Here is a 17,079-nt window from a genome sequence, read left to right as displayed (position 1 = left end):
GCACAAATAAATATTATCAGTCAGTCAGTCAGTTGTCCACCATAACATGCATTATACTCCTTTCTAAAACAACTTTATTTTCGACTCTCTAATGTCCCTTTTCACTTTTATCTTCTTTTCCGACTGATCGCAATATTTAAGACAAACAAAACTTCCTTCAGGAAAGTTTTAACTTTTTTTTTAACTTATTTACACTCAAACTTCCACACTGTGAAAAACCAATGTTATCTTCCAAATTAAAGCACATTTAACACAATCATCCCCACTTTTTCCGTTCATTATTTTATAAATCACAGAGTATGAAGAAGGAGAGACCCCTGATGCCTCAAGGTTCCAGAACCATTTTTTTTTTCCTTTTTACCCATTCAGCAGCACGTCTGCCGTCTGAAAATTGCTAAAAACCACCCGCAAAACCCTGTGTTTTGCTTTATCCTTTTGTTACCAGTAAGAACCTCCCTGTATCCTTACAGGGTGACCTCGCCTTCAGCTGATGTCCTCCCTCTCGCAACTCCAGAACCTAATTAATTAGTTAGGAGATGATGGTTAATGTGTAATAAAAATAATAATATACATTATATCATACAGAGCAACTTCTCACCCAGATATATTTGAAGACAAATAGTTCGGATCCAATCGGCCAGAAGCCGCAGGCGGGCACCCGGACTCCCCTCCGTAATATGGAAGTGGACTGAGAACAACTCTCAGGCTGGCCAGGTGTCCGTGTCCCATCCTGTAGTCTCCTCTGGCATGTTAAATCCTGTTCGTGACGCCAAAATGGTTGTGGAATTTTCTTAACAAGTGGAGAGAAGATGACTCACAAGAAGAGAAAATCCGGACTTTGTCTTTATAAGTTTTATTCAAAGGCATTCAGCGTTTGAATGACTCTGTCACTGAGCAAGTCAGTTAAGCAGAGCCCCGATCAACAGTTACACACGGTATTTATACCAAACATAACAGTGTTATCTCAACTTCAAAGAGTCTGTGTTTTATGGCCCAGACCCTCCTTGGGTTCAGAGGTGACAAAGTTATCTAGGAACAGACCTAACTGCTCTTTTAAAGGCATCACCCTAAATGATGGGTCTTAACCACTAAACTTCTGATAATGGCTTTTACAGCTTCCTCTTCTAACACAGATGTTCTGAGGTGTGAGGTAACCTAAAGGTCATACACTTTGGAACACTTAATAAAAGACTTTCCATTACAGTTCCCAGGCCAGCCGAGAGACATAGTCCCTCCAGCGTGTCCTGGGCCATCCCCTGGGCCACCTCCCGGTGGGACGTTCCTGGAACACCTCCCTAGGAAGGCGTCCAGGAGGCATCCGGTATAGATGCCCGAGCCACCTCAACCGGCTCCTCTCGATGTCGAGGAGCAGCGGCTCTACTCCGAGCCCTCCCGGATGGCCGAGCTCCTCACCCTATCTCTAAGGGAGTGCCCGGCCACCCTACGGTGGAAGCTCATTTCAGCCGCTTGTATCCGGGATCTCGTTCTTTCGGTCATGACCCAAGGTTTGTGGCCATAGGTGAGGGTAGGAACGTAGACCGACCGGTAAATCGAGAGCTTCTCTTTTTGGCTCAGCTCTCTCTTCACCACAACGGACTGGCACAGTGCCCCCATTCTGTGGCAGTCGCACCGATCCGTCCAGTCAACTGCTGACGGTCAGATCATATTTTCCCCTTTTGCCAAAGGAGGCCAGAGGACGGAGATTAACGCTCTTCTTGGAGTTTAAGTGCAGACGCACAGTAATTCCCTCCCCCTTTTCCTCACTCGCTGCCCCAGAAGGAAGACTCCACCAAGTAACTCCGTTCTGTTTATTATTTTATTTCTAGTAAAGTAGTCTGGGCAGGGTAGAGATAGGATTTTAGTGCGATTAGATTTGCCACTTATAATCTGATGTGTTCTGAATTGTATGTGCATGCCATAGTTTTGAAACTTGCGGTTGGACTCTGAAGCCGCCACGCTTCTCAAGTTGTGTTTTTACCGTGCGAACACCTGAGCGTAGGTGCGCCGTAAGACTGACTGCTATAATAACCTCATAGTGAAATTCACCATTATCTTTGTCTCCAATTTCGGGTTTTATGAGTTGCCGCCAAACGTTTTATAACCCTTTGTGTTCTTGAACATCCCCAGCAGTGGGGAAGGTTTTATGACTCACCGTAACTAAGCTACACATCGGGGGAGGCTACGCTCCCAAAACTCAGTTCAACACCATATTCCTTTGTCAGATTATCACTTTTGCCATAACTGCTGGTTGATTCCATACACACCCACTGCTGTTTTGTTTCATTTTGTTTGGTTAGATATTTTACCCTTCTGTGTAGAACTTTGCATGTTTGATTAGGTGAAGATTATTGAATCAGAATAGCGAGGTGGATCAGGCTGTTGATTTAATAAATATCCACGTAGATAAAGAGAAGTCGTTTGTGTTTATTTTGTGCAAGAGTGATTTGTCAGTCAAAATAAGGTTAAAGTTCCCCACGTTTCGAAACGGTTGATTAAACAGTGACATCTAGTAACAGTTATTAATTATTACTGAGTAGTTAACGGTTGTAATTGTCAAAGGCGTTGAGCAACAATTACAACACCAGAAGACATCTCTGGATTCGATTCATAAATGAGGATTTTTGGTTAAGAAATTGATTTTCTCAAATTATGATTTTTAATTATAATTCTTGATGAATATTAATTAATCAATAATCATAATCCTAACAATATATATGAAGATTTATTGAAGCTAAATAATTCTGATCAGTGGCGATTGCACTAAGACTGCAAGGGAAGCTCAGCTTCCCCTAAAATGTCAAAAAATAAGTGATCAAATATACAGGGGTTGGACAATGAAACTGAAACACCTGTCATTTTAGTGTGGGAGGTTTCATGGCTAAATTGGACCAGCCTGGTAGCCAGTCTTCATTGCACTAGTAAAAGCAGAGTGTGAAGGTTCAATTAGCAGGGTAAGAGCACAGTTTTGCTCAAAATATTGAAATGCACATAACATTATGGGTGATATACCAGAGTTCAAAAGAGGACAAATTGTTGGTGCACGTCTTGCTGGCGCATCTGTGACCAAGACAGCAAGTGATGTATCAAGAGCCACGGTATCCAGGTTAATGTCAGCATACCACCAAGAAGGACGAAACACATCCAACAGGATTAACTGTGGACGCAAGAAGAAGCTGTCTGAAAGGGATGTTCGGGTGCTAACCCGGATTGTATCCAAAAACATAAAACAGGCAGATCTAATTATTATTGAGCCACTTTGGGGTGTTTTGGAGGAGCGAGTCAGGAAACGTTTTCCTCCACCAGTATCACGTAGTGACCTGGCCACTATCCTGCAAGAAGAATGGCTTAAAATCCCTCTGACCACTGTGCAGGACGTGTATATGTCATTCCCAAGACTTGAACTGATGCTGTATTGGCCGCAAAAGGAGGCCCTACACCATACTAATAAATTATTGTGGTCTAAAACCAGGTGTTTCAGTTTCATTGTCCAACCCCTGTATACTGTTGTGTGTACATGTCATTGACTAAATATGCGCTACAACGTGCTCCACTTTTGTTCAGAATCAGCTTCTTATCACTGGAAACAATGTGGCTTTCCTCTCACTCATTCCTGCAGCTCCACAATGCTTTAAACAGTGAGTTCAATAGCGAAGCAAAAATGCTGGGCTTTGTCCCGCCCATTGGACGCTCAGCGTCTCTTGAAGTCTATGGGGCTGCCTCGGCTGCAGGAAAGTGAGACAAGTCATTAGATAAATGCTGGGCTTTGGCCCGCCCATCAGATGCTCAGCGTCTCTGGGGGTCTATGGGGCAGTGGGCTGGCCTCGGCTGGCCCGGACACTCAGCTTCTGCATGATAATTGGATGATCTGTCTGAGGCGTAATCCTTTTTGATTGACAGCGAAATGAGCAAATCAGTGATCTTAAAATTGAGCTTCCCCTCCTTGAAAGACCAGCATCAGCCACTGATTCTGATATACCATTATTCTGGTTCAAAAACCTTCACCTAACTAACACTATTCTACACAAAGGGAATAAAAATGACTACCTAACAATAATAATAAAATAAAAATATATGTGCATTTAGTGTCTATGAAGATCAAACCAGCAGTTTTATGGACAAAATGTGCAATTTGGGTTAAATGGAAAGAGAAGTGGCTGCATGGTGGCGCAGTTGGTAGCACTGTTGCCTTGCAGCAAGAAGGTCCTGGGTTCGATTCCTGGCCAGGGGTCTTTCTGCATGGAGTTTGCATGTTCTCCCTGTGCATGTGTGGGTTCTCACTGGGTACTCTGGCTTCCTCCCACAGTCCAAAGACATGCCTGTTAGGTTAATTGGTCCCTCTAAATTGCCCTTAGGTGTATGAGTGTGTGTATGGTTGTTTGTGTGTTGCCCTGTGATGGACTGGCAACCTGTCCAGGGTGTACCCTGCCTCTTGCCCATAGACTGCTGGAGATAGGCACCAGCTCCCCTGCGACCCACTATGGAATAAGTGGTAGAAAATGACTGACTGACTGGAAAGAGAAGTCCCACTGGTGTGCTGATGTCAAGATTGCAGCAATCAGCTTAGCCACTAGCAGCTAAACGCCCCAAATCTTGAACAAAGAGTCATAAAACTCTGAGGTGGGAACTCCAGCAATAAAACTGGAAAAAAAATAATGGTCAGACCACAAAGTACACACCGCAGTTGCTTTGAATGAAAAACTTTTAAAAGTCCAACTTCTAACTCCTGGCTGATTCGGGATCAGCCGGACAAAACATGAACATGCACGATTCAGCAGCGCTTGCACAGCAAATCAAAATGCCACTCAGCATAAAACACTTCAATCAGTATTGCATGCAAAACGTTAATACCTTAGATTAACTACTGGTGAATCTAAATCACCTTCACTATGCCTCATCCTGCCCAGACCTCTAAATGCACCTATCTGGTTTAATATAAAAATAACTAAATTACTTTGACGTTGATTCCTTTTCTTCTCTGGTTGAGGATGGATCAGGTCTGAAATGAAAGGGTGATCACACGTCCGTGATCACCTCAAGAAAAAAAAATAAAACTGTAAACTTCTCATCAGTGTAGGAGGGGAAAATATGAAGAACCGTTAGTCGACTGAATCAACAAGAAGGAAACTCATCTCCTTGGAAATAAAACCTCTGTGGGCTTTTCACCTGCGCCAGGTGTCGGTGTGGTCTTCGATCAGTGTATGAATCTGCTGACCTTCATGTATCAGACAGATTTCCAGCTTTCAAGCTCTTCCAGGAATGGCCTTGTGGAGCAAAGGTTCGCCTGCGAGCTTTTGTCTCTCCAGATATGCGCCTCCAGATATGCGCCTCCCGTCGTCCTGTGAGACAAGCGTGAAATGGCCCCGAAACTCTGTTTCGACGGATTTATAATCCCGGTGACATCAGAGCTGTGATGTCGCATGTGCGCATGTCAAAATGTGCGACCAAAATGGGTGACTCCAACACATTCCTCAGAGTGTTTGGTCCATATTGACATGATAGCATCACAAAGATGCCACAGATTTGTCGGCTGCACATCCAAGATGCGAATTTCCCATTCCACAACATCCCAAAGGGGCTCTATTGGATGGAGATCATGTGACTGTGGTGGCCATTGGAGTCCAGTGAACTCATTGTCATGTTCAGGAAACCAGTCTTAGATGATTCGTGTTTTATAACATGACGCGTTATCCTGCTGGAAGTAACCATCAGATGGTGGGTACACTGTGGTCATAAAGGGATGGACATGGTCACCAACAATACTCAGGTAGGGTGTGGCGTTGACACAATGTTCAATTGGTACTAAAGGGGCCCAAAGTGTGTCAAGAAAATATTCCCCACACCGTTACACCACCACCACCAGCCTGAACCATTGATACAAGGCAGGATGGATCCATGCTTTCATGTTGTTGATACCAAATTCTGACCCTACCATCTGAATGTCGCAGCAGAAATTGAGACTCATCAGACCAGGCAATGTTTTTCGAGTCTTCTATTGTACAAATTTTGGTGAATCTCTGCGAATTGTAAACTCAGTTTCCTGTTCTTAGCTGACAGGATTGGCACCCAGTGTGGTCTTCTGCTGCTGTAGCCCATCCACCTCAAGGTTCGATGTATTGTGCTTTCAGAGATGCTCTTCCGCATGCCTTGGTTGTAACAAGTGGTTATTTGAGTTACTGTTGCCTTTCTATCAGCTTGAACCAGTCTGGCCATTCTCCTCTGACCTCTGGCATCAACAAGGCATTTGCGCCCACAGAACTGCCGCTCACTGGATATTTTCTCTTTTTCAGACCATTCTCTGTAAACCCTAGAGATGGTAGTGCGTGAATATCCCAGTAGATCAGCAGTTTATGAAATACTCAGACCAGCCCGTGTGGCACCAACAACCGCGTCCGTTAATGTTAGGTATTATTTAGTCAACTCAGATGCAAGGAACGACACAGAGTCAGTTTTTACTTGCGGCAAGGGTAGCTCTGCAGTACAGACTACAAAGTTTTAGCAACCCTCTCTCTTTATTTATACATGCTGGTTCACACACAGTTCAACAAACATTCAGGGTATGTGTATGTGTGTGTGTGTGTGTGTGTGTTTGTGTGTGTGTATGTGTGTGTGTGTGTGTGTGGGGTCAGAAAGGTTAGGGTTCATTTGTCTTGATTATAAACAAACAGAGGAAGTGGGAAGTGGGGACCTGGTACGAATAGCCCCCAGATGCTGCTAATAAAAGCATAAAAGCATAACTCACTCTTGTCCCCGTCTCCCTTCCTGTGACATGCAAGGAGGGAAAGGCACTTAGAGCAGACAAGAGTGATAAACAAACCCTAACAGTGATCAACTCAAGACAAAAGAAAACGGTAAACTTCTCATCCTTCCAGGAGGGGAAATGTGAAGGACCATTTAGTCGACTGAATCAACAAGGACAAAACTCATCTCCTTGGAAATAAAACCTCTGTGGGTTTTTCACCTGTGCCGGGTGTTGGCGTGGTCTTCGATTGGTATATGAATCTTCTGACCTTATTGTATCAGACAGATTCCAGCTTTCAAGCTCTTCCAGGAATGGCCCTGTGGAGAAAAAGTTTGCCTGCGAGCTTTTATCTCTCTAGATATGCGCCTCAATTGCGTCGTACCGTGAGACACTCTGGAAATGGCAACGAAAGTTTTTTTGCCACGGGTTTTATAATCCCGGGTGACATTAGAGCTGCGATGTCTGTTGAACTGCACAAGTTCAACTGTGCGCTTGCAGCAAGTAGGTCCTGGGTTTGACTCCCAGCCGGGGGTCTTTCTGCATGGAGTTTGCATGTTCTCTAAATACAGCTCTGGCACCACTGTCATCCTCTTTATTGCCACCTACACATCTGACTCCATCATCCTCAGCTCTGCCATCTATACTCCTGGTCCAGTCATCATCATCATCACTTCTACCATCATTCATTTCTGCTCCTTCCACTAAGGGTCAGCTTGACGCTTCAGGTCCTTCCACTGAGGGTCAGCTCGATGCCTCAGATTCTTCTACTGACGGTCTTCTCAACACCTTAGCTCCTGCCTCTGAGGGTCTTACCGACTCCTTAGCTCCAGGGGTGTGTCTACATTTTTTTCTTGGGGGGGCAAGTAGGAGCACAGATTTTAGGGTGGCATTTTTAGGGTGGCACCCTGAAACTGTAGTCTAAGAGCTAAAGTGTAAGCCGTTATATATTAACACTATTTTCATTCTTTGTTTGTTATGTTATGTTTCTATTTTTTAATAAAAGGTTAAAAAAATAGATCATCTAAAAGCTGCCAAAATTATATCTCCCATTAAAAAGCTTCAACCCTACAGCACCAATTTAATTTTGACTCAGTAGTTGTTTTTGATTATTGCGCCAAATTATTATTTTTTTCTGTATACAGTATATGATTTGTTCTGTAATGTTTTTGTTACTAAAAAAACTTTTTAAAAAGTTATAATACCATCAGAATGAACAAAAACATTGCCAGTTGTGACACTGTGCTGTGAGAACCACTCACAGTGGTGTTGCAAGCTTTTCAAAAATGTGGGGGATGTTGTTTGTCTGTGGGGGCATCAGCTTTATTTGAATAAAAGTCAATTAGGGGCTTTGAAAAAGGTCTAAATCTAATGGCAAAAGTGCTAATTTGGCAACGCTGCAACCTCTGCAAATTATATATAAAATGATTGACAGCTCTGGCTGGGGTGGCAAATCAGATTCCAGGCCACACCTTTGGCCACCTTTGGCCTGTTCCTTAGTTCCGTGATGGCTTTGAGGCCGAACCACCTCCTGTTTCTAAGTTCTGTGAGTTCCAAGGCAGATTTTCTGGGCTCCATCATGGGCTCCTCCAGCGCTCCCCATGCCTCCTCCAAGGTTCCCAGTCTTAGAGCCATGTCAAGGGTTTAGCTGGCGCTTTCTCCGAGAGGTCCTGCACCACTCTTCCTCGCCGAGTTTTGCAGCGGTTCCTGCACCGCTCTTCAGATCCTTGCTGAGAGTTCCAGAGCTTCCTGCACTGCTCTTTAGGTCTTCGCCAAGGATCCTTCCAGTGCTCCCTAAAGCTTCTCTATGGTTCCAAGACTCCCAAGCTCCACTGTTGTTGCAAGATTCCCGAGCTTCACCGTGGTTCCAAGGCTCCCAGAGTTTAGATTACTTTCTTGAATTCCTGTGTTAAATGAGTTAGTATATATTTCTACTTAGATATTTCATATTACCTCCCTGGACCCACTGCTCATTAGAGTCTATAAGCCACCCTCCTTCAGTTGCCATTTTTCTCTTTCTCACACCTGCTGTTGTGGTGTGACATTTTGGTCTTTGTTTGTGGTTTTGTGTTTTGTTTACCTTAGCTAGATATTTCTCGTTTTTGGTTTGTATTCATGTTTGGTTATTGTTTTTGCTTTCCTGACTGTTCTGGTTTCCTTCTCCCTCCCAGTGTGTGTTCCTCTGACATTCTTTATCCCTCTTAGCTTTGTTTATCGTTATTTTCTAGTCCCTCCTTTTATAGGTTAGCCTTATTATTGTTTACTTTTATTCCAGTCCTCGTTTCCTCTGTTCCATTCTCAGTTTGTTCCTTTTAGGGTTGGTTTAGGTTTGTTTACTTTGTAATCAGGGTTTTCTCTAGTTTTCTCAGATACCTTTAGTTCTTGGCTATTCTAGATTTCTTATGCTTCTTTGGGTTATTTTATCTTTGTCTTTAGTTTTGCGTAGGGTTGTTTCTCTTTACTGTATTAGTTCCATGCCCTGCTGTTTTTGTAAGTTTTTCAGTTCATTATCATTATTAAAGAAGCTCTACTACTCATCATGCGGCTCTAGCTCTCTTGCACTTTGGTCCTATCAAACTCCAGTCTAACCTGACACGTACAGTGCCTTGCGAAAGTATTCAGCCCCCTTGAACTTTTCAACCTTTTGCCACATTTCAGGCTTCAAACATAAAGATATAAAATAATTTTTTTTTGAAGAATCAACAAGTGGGACACAATCGTGAAGTGGAATGAAATTTATCGGATGTGTCAAACTTTTTTAACAAATAAAAAACTGAAAAGTGGGGCGTGCAATATTATTCGGTCACTTTACTTTCAGTGCAGCAAAGTCACTCCAGAGGTTCAGTGAGGATCTCTGAATGATCCAATGTTGTCCCAAATGACTGATGATGATAAATAGAATCCACCTGTGTGTCAATCAAGTCTCCATGTAAATGCACCTGCTCTGTGATAGTCTAATGGTTCTGTTCAAAGCGCAGAGAGCATCATGAAGACCAAGGAACACACCAGGCAGGTCCGAGATACTGTTGTGGAGACATTTAAAGTCGGATTTGGATACAAAAAGATTTCCCAAGCTTTAAACAGCCCAAGGAGCACTGTGCAAGCAATCATATTGAAATGGAAGGAGTATCAGACCACTGCAAATCTACAAAGACCTGGCCTTCCCTCTAAACTTTCATCTCAAACAAGGAGAAGATTGATCAGAGATGCAGCCAAGAGGTCCATGATCACTCTGGATGAACTGCAGAGATCTACAGCTGAGGTGGGAGAGTCTGTCCATAGGACAACAATCAGTCGTACACTGCACAAATCTGGCCTTTATGGAAGAGTGGCAAGAAGAAAGCCATTTACCCATAAAAAGTCTTGTTTAAAGTTTGCCACAAGCCACCTGGGAGACACACCAAACATGTGGAAGAAAGTGCTCTGGTCAGATGAAACCAAAATCTAACTGTTTGGCCACAATGCAAAACGATATGTTTGGCATAAAAGCAACACAGCTCATCACCCTGAACACACCATCCCCACTGTCAAACATGGTGGTGGCACCATCATGGTTTGGGTCTGCTTTTCATCAGCAGGGACAAGGAAGATGGTCAAAATTGATGGGAAGATGGATGGGCCCAAATACAGGACCATTCTGGAAGAAAACCTGTCGGAGTCTGCAAGAGACCTGAGACTGGGACGGAGATTTATCTTCCAACAAGACAATGATCTAAAACATAAAGCCAAATCTACAATGGAATGGTTCACAAATAAACGTATCCAGGTGTTGGAATGGCCAAGTCAAAGTCCAGAGCTGAATCCAATCGAGAATCTGTGGAAAGAGCTGAAAACTGCTGTTCATGAACGCTCTCCATCCAACCTCACTGAGCTTGAGCTGTTTTGCAAGGAAGAATGGGCAAGAATTTCAGTCTCTCGATGTGCAAAACTGATAGAGACATACCCCAAGCGACTTGCAGCTGTAATTGCAGCAAAGGGTGGCGCTACAAAGTATTATCGCAAGGGGGCCAAATATTGCATGCCCCACTTTTCAGTTTTTTATTTGTTAAAAAAGTTTGATACATCCAATAAATTTCATTCCACTTCACGATTGTGTCCCACTTGTTGTAGATTCTTCACAAAAAATTTGAATTTTATATCTTTATGTTTGAAGCCTGAAATGTGGCAAAACGTTGAAAATTTCAAGGGGGCCGAATACTTTCGCAAGGCACTGTAGGTTAGGGCAATCAGGTGAGAATAAGTAACAGCTAAGGGAACTGAGGGAGAGAAGAGCAATGAGCAGGATTAGACAGAGGAAAACACAGGAAGGAAATCTAACACAGAATATTTTAGGTACAGAATAAACTAAGGAAAAAGTGAACAATGGAATGAAGTAAAATAGTAACACTGAAAATATAAACAAGGTAAGACACAGATTTCGACAAAAATCCAAAGCTCAAACACATACGAATCATGACATAATTTTTAAAAATATGTTTACCTTATTTTAACCTCAACAGCGGCAATGTGGAGTAGTTACTTGATAAGTACAGACAAAGTCCCAGTTAACAACTAAAACCTTGTTCATTTAAATGTTTAAATATTCACTGCGGCTCCTGAGGAAACTCAGACCTATACCTTCTGATGTGGTCTAAGGCTATTTTCAAATAGGAGGAGACACAAACTGTGCTTGCCAGCTGGAACTTTCCTATCAATTAAAAACTGGTGTACTATGTTAAAAAAAACAGTCCATGTAAGAAAACTAACTGTTTTAAATGAAGTCTACCATTTCTGGTGGGAAAAGTGCTCAAATCTCCAGCAAGAAATATTAAAGAACCTAACTGACAACTACAAGAAGTACATAGTTTTTCTGCAACTTGTTAGGGGACATTAATCCAAATATTAGTGTATCATAGCCGAGCCTTTATGTCTAATGTTGACATTGTGTAGACTACAGAAAATCCTAAATAATTTCAGACTTTGCCAGTTCAGTCTTTTATATAAGTTTAATTTTATGTTCAAGCATGAAAAAAGATAATTAAATTCAAAATTAACAGCTCAGATTTACATTACCTTCAAGTCCATGATGAGTGTATGTGAAGTTCTGACCAGAACTGTATCTCTGCATCTTTTTATATAAAATCTTCAGAAATGCTTAGTCTTTAATGTGTTTCCTCTCATTCCTTAACTTATTTTTTCTTGTCTTTGTTCCATGATCAAATGGAAGGAGCCATTCTTAGGAAGTCCTGTTAATTCAAGATCAACCAAACCATACCTCATTGGATCATCAAGTACCTGTTATACTGCATTTAATAGCAAGGAAGCATCTACAAGAGCTGACCAGCAGATTTGTTCTTGTAGGACAGATTAATAAAGGGCTTTGTGTGGATGTCAGCATGCAGCCAACAGGTCTGTAAAGCAAAGTGATTGAGAAAGCACCACTGTTCAGAATTGTTTCCCAGTATTTCTGTTGTTGTGCTTAGCTGGGTACACATTCAAGAGAGCTGTTTTTCAGTTGGCATAAATGACCTTCAACAATCTGCTATAGTAAGCACGATTAGGTGAAAAATGTTGAAATGTCTTTCTTTTGATTGTGTTTTTTTTTGTTTTCTGTGCCCCTTCTCAGGACAGAGCATGTCATCTGGAACTTTTCACAAAATCCTCCGACCGCTTCTGTTCAGTATTTTTATTATCGGATGTTTTGTAACTGTCTTTTTCATGTATTTTAAGCCATCCACCAGCTGGTTAAATGGTCCATTAGAGTCATCTGATTCCACAAACCATACCAAAAATGTCTTTACCACAAAAAGGGACAAAAACTTGATCACTGTTCTTGTCTGGCTGTGGCCCTTTGGACAAACCTATGAAGCTAACATCTGCAGCTCCACCTTTAACATCGAGGGCTGCTTCATCACAGGGGACAGAAAGTTCTACAACAAATCGGATGGGGTCGTCATCCATCACAGAGACATTGCTGGGGACCTGTCCAACTTGCCAAAATCGCAGCGGCCCCCATTCCAGAAATGGATTTGGATGAACTTGGAGTCGCCTTCGCATTCAGCCCAGTTGGCTGGGATTAATAATTTGTTCAACCTGACTCTCAATTACCGTCAGGATTCTGACATCCAAGTGCCTTATGGGTCTATTGTAGCAGCAGAGACTGTGGAGGACTTTGTACCACCAAGCAAAAATAAAGTGGTCTGCTGGATTGTCAGCAACTGGAATCCTGAGCACGTGCGGTCCAAATATTACAATGAGTTGCAAAAGCAAATTGAAGTTCATGCATATGGACGTGCATTTGGGAAGTACATTGCTGACAAAGATTACATCCCTACTATGGCCAGCTGTAAGTTCTATTTATCCTTTGAGAACTCAGTCCACAAGGACTACATCACTGAAAAACTGTACATCCCCCTCTCTGTAGGCACGGTGCCAGTGGTTCTTGGCACAAGCAGGCAGAACTATGAGAACTTTCTTCAAGGAGACGCTTTTATCCATGTGGATGATTTCAACTCGCCCAAAGAGCTGGCTGAGTACCTACTTCTTCTGGATAAGAATGAAGAATTGTACCTCCAATATTTTAAATGGAAACAGAACTTTAAAGTAAACACAGCCCATTTCTGGGCACAGCACACATGCCAGGCTTGTGATTATCTGAACCGGCACAAAGAATACAGGGCATTCAATAACCTTAACAAGTGGTACTGGGGCTGATAGTCCCCAGACGGGCTATTAGCACTAATCACCTCTAAATAAAGTGGTACTCAGGACACATAGAAAACTTATTTACCTGTTACTCGTTAAGACAATCAATAAGATGAAAATTTGTATGTAATATTTAATTGAAGGGTTGAAGATAAAACATCTTATTTGTGATAGTGAAGAAGTAACCCACTGAAGTCAAATGTGAAGGTAGTTTAACCAAACTGTATGTTCCAGTCATACAGACCACAGAAAGCAATTTACACTTCAGTCACATTCACCCAATCACACTCACTAACGCTCACACATTCATACACCAATAGGTCGGCTACTCAGGGCATTGACACATGGCAGGAGAAACCTGGAATTAAACCCACAACCTTCTGATTGCAAGACGACTACTCTTCCTTCTGAGAAACAGTCGTCTCTGGGGAGGCAGGTCCCATCTAACAATGTTGTGAATTGGATTATTTACAAGGGCCCTACAGTGTAAGGAGAGGGAGACATGTGATTTCTGTATCATCCAGGTTTGGACACGTATGGAAACAGGAGTAGGCCATAAAAAATGCGTTTCCAGACTTTACTCCTGGTCATTTGTCCTTCCATCCTTCATTCCTTCCTTTCTTCCCTTCTGTCATTATGTCCTTTATTTCTATCTTATGTCCTAAATTTCCTTCCTGCATGGTCTTTCCGTTCTTCCTCCTTCAGGCCATTGCCTTCTTCCAAGTGCCCCTACTTTTTCTGTCCTTTTTTTCCTTTTCACTTTAATATGTCCTTCCTTCATTAATTATTTCCTTCATAAAGTCCTCGCTTCCTTCCTGTCATGTCCTTCCTTTTTTTCTTGTATCCTCACTTCTTTGCCTCCTTGTGGTTTCATTTTTTCCTTGTGTTCTACCTGTTTCCCCTCCTTCCACCCTGTTGTAGGATTCCTTCCTGTAGCTGGTGACTAGTAATTGGACTGAATTTATATAGCACTTTTGTATTCATACGGATCACTCAAAGCTCTTTACAACAAAGCCACATTCAACGACTTTCTCTCACAAAGGCAGGGACACATTCAACACACATTCAAACACCAATAAGCAGATCAGTAGGCAATTAGGGTTGGGTGCCTAGCCCAGGGGTACATCAAACTGTGATAGGAGGAAAGTGGAATCAAACCCAGCATTTTCTGACTGCAAGATAACTACTCTTCCAGTTGAGGAGTTGACATGTCTTTCTTTGTGCCATTCCCTACTTCCATAAATTTATTAGGTGCTTATAGAAAGTCTTGAAGCCCCTCATGGTTCACACCGGGGAATTAGATGCAAAATGAAGGACGATGTAATGTGACACATCTTCTGTGCATTTACAGAGCAGGTGTACCTCATTGTGCAATAAACCATCTAAAATAGGTGACCTTCTTTTAAAGAAAGATGACAGAGTGCAAAAAAAGGACATCTGATCTGAGTAATTATATTTTTATATGTATCTGTGCTCCCCTATATTCTAAGAATATTACCTCAAATATTTAGCCAGACAATTAAAAAAAAAAAACATTTTAAGCAAAATCAAATGTGAATAGAAGTAAGTGGTTTTTTTTTCTCTATGTGACTCATTAGGAAGTGCAGAAGTGTTTTGGTTGGTTTGCGAAAAAATTAAAGCTAAAGCTTTTTATATAATTATTATTTTTTTATGGAAATTCTGAGGAAAACAATGTAAATGTGTGCAAGATAAATGGGCAGGTGTTATTTTTGGTCAGAAGTTATACTTCTTTACTATTTCTGAAGCCAACGTGCAAAGTGTAATGTGGTCAGTTTTCTACCAGAGTCTGTTCCCTGATATTCATAATGAAACGTGCATAAATGTATGGATACAACAAGCCTGTTAACAGAGATTACCAGCCCACTTTATAATAATGGTGTGAAGGTAAATGCAATTCTAATTTATTTTTGTGGGTGATGCTATGAGAAATGTAAATTGAAGTAAAACTGAGAAATGCTTGTAGTTCCAGGGGATGGTTGTGTGTGGTATTTTTAGATTTAAATGTTTTTGTATCAGATTACATTCCTGCTGGCATAACCTTACTGAGAGAGCTGTGACAGAATGAAGCACAGGCCTCAGTTAGAAACGTCTGTTTACAGTTTTTCTGCTGTACGAAACAAAGCTTTGTTGTTCAGTGTGTTAGATAACTTGATGAAGAAAAATTATTTTTGGGGAATGTTGTTTGTCTCTTTTTTTTTGTGAGTGACTAGACCGACGCTGGTCATTTCGCCACAGTCAATTTTTTTGAGGTGGAGAATTTTTCACCCCTTGTCACCTGAGGTAAAGAAAGGCTTTATGGAGCCCAGCCGGCCTCTGCCTTATTAGTTTGAACTGCTGGCTCAAGGTGTTGACTCAGCGATCCCACCTAATCTATACATTTACAAAACAACAGCACAAAATCTGATTACTATGGAATATGACATAACTAAATAACCGAGGTACCTAAATTACAATGCTAGGCTAACTAATAGGTAATAAAATGCTAACTTGAAAAACGCTGTTGATCAATGTTTGCAATTCCAGCTCCTCCCTCATCAAAAATTGCAGAATTAAACACGTTTACATGACAATGTCAAAATTTGCACAGAACATAATGAGAGAACCATTGAAGTCAAATTTATACAGTTTATCTGTAAAAAAGCTGATTTTGAGTTAAGCTACTCTTTAAATATTTGAATAAGTTTGCTACCATGTTCCTCTCTGAGATTCTTCATCCCTACTTACCTTCTTCGTCCCTCAGGTCGGCTGAACAGCAGCTCTTGCTGATACCAAGGTCTAGAAGGAAGATCAGAGGGGACAGTCTTCTCTATTGCTGCTCCTCATATGTGGAATAACCTACCCCTACGCATTAGAATGGCTCCTTTACTGTCTACCTTTAAAACTCGTCCTAACCCATTTATATTTGGCTTTCAACTTTAGCGAGACTTAGTTTTGACTGTTAGGATGACTTTGTTTTAATTGGTTTTATTGTGTTTAATCTTTCATTATCGTAAGGTTACATTAATATATGCCTTTTCTTTTAATGTATTTTTATTGTAGTTATATGCAGCACTTTGTTTCAGCAGTGGCTGTTTCAAAGCCCTCTACAAACAAAGTGGGTATGGTATGTGGTTTCTCCTGAAAATGTTAAAATTCTGCCGTTTTACTGAGACATTCAGTTAGTGTTCAGTTAGAACATGTTTTTTCCAAATCATTGTATTTTGCCACCGTGTTCTAACTGTTGATGCCTGATAGTATAATAGACAAAATAAAGATGTGGGTAAATGAACAAACATAAATGAGTGAGGCTCATGGATCTTTTAGATCAAAAACAGGCTGAAGCATGTACACCTGATGATTTGTTAACCTAAAACTGAAACCAGATATCTACATATATAGTAAAAAAAGATACTTGACCTTTTTATCCACTGCTTGACATCAAATCATACTAAACATTTCTTGTTGTAGGTTAGTTAGAATTACCTAAATTATTTGTTTGCGAAATACCATTTCAACAAAAGTGAGAGATGGTTTAGATCTTTTTAAACTTTCTTAAAAGTCAGACATTTAAGCAAATTTCCCCAGTATTTCGTAAAATTACCTTTCAAACTGACTTGATGATGTTTTGGGTATCCTGGAGCAAGTTCCTCCCATTAGTT

At 41.4% G+C, this 17,079-nt stretch overlaps 1 protein-coding gene across 1 annotated transcript in view; it reads left to right on the top strand.

The window, feature by feature from the left end:
* Window positions 1-16,713, top strand: part of LOC124855799 (4-galactosyl-N-acetylglucosaminide 3-alpha-L-fucosyltransferase 9-like) — a 28,831-nt gene extending 12,118 nt beyond the window's left edge. The window contains exons 2-3 of the mRNA XM_047345895.1: window positions 11,943-12,124; window positions 12,342-16,713. Of these exons, the coding sequence (XP_047201851.1) occupies window positions 12,112-12,124; window positions 12,342-13,429 (1,101 nt within the window). The 5' untranslated portion in view covers window positions 11,943-12,111 and the 3' untranslated portion in view covers window positions 13,430-16,713. The remainder of the gene's footprint in view (window positions 1-11,942; window positions 12,125-12,341) is intronic.
* The last annotated feature ends 366 nt before the right edge of the window (window positions 16,714-17,079 follow it).

Source organism: Girardinichthys multiradiatus, chromosome 19, assembly GCF_021462225.1.
Source record: "Girardinichthys multiradiatus isolate DD_20200921_A chromosome 19, DD_fGirMul_XY1, whole genome shotgun sequence".
In the NCBI taxonomy this organism is placed as follows: Eukaryota; Metazoa; Chordata; class Actinopteri; order Cyprinodontiformes; family Goodeidae; genus Girardinichthys; species Girardinichthys multiradiatus.
The sequence above is the reverse complement of the archived record's forward strand: the minus strand, read 5'-3'. Positions and strand labels throughout refer to the sequence as shown.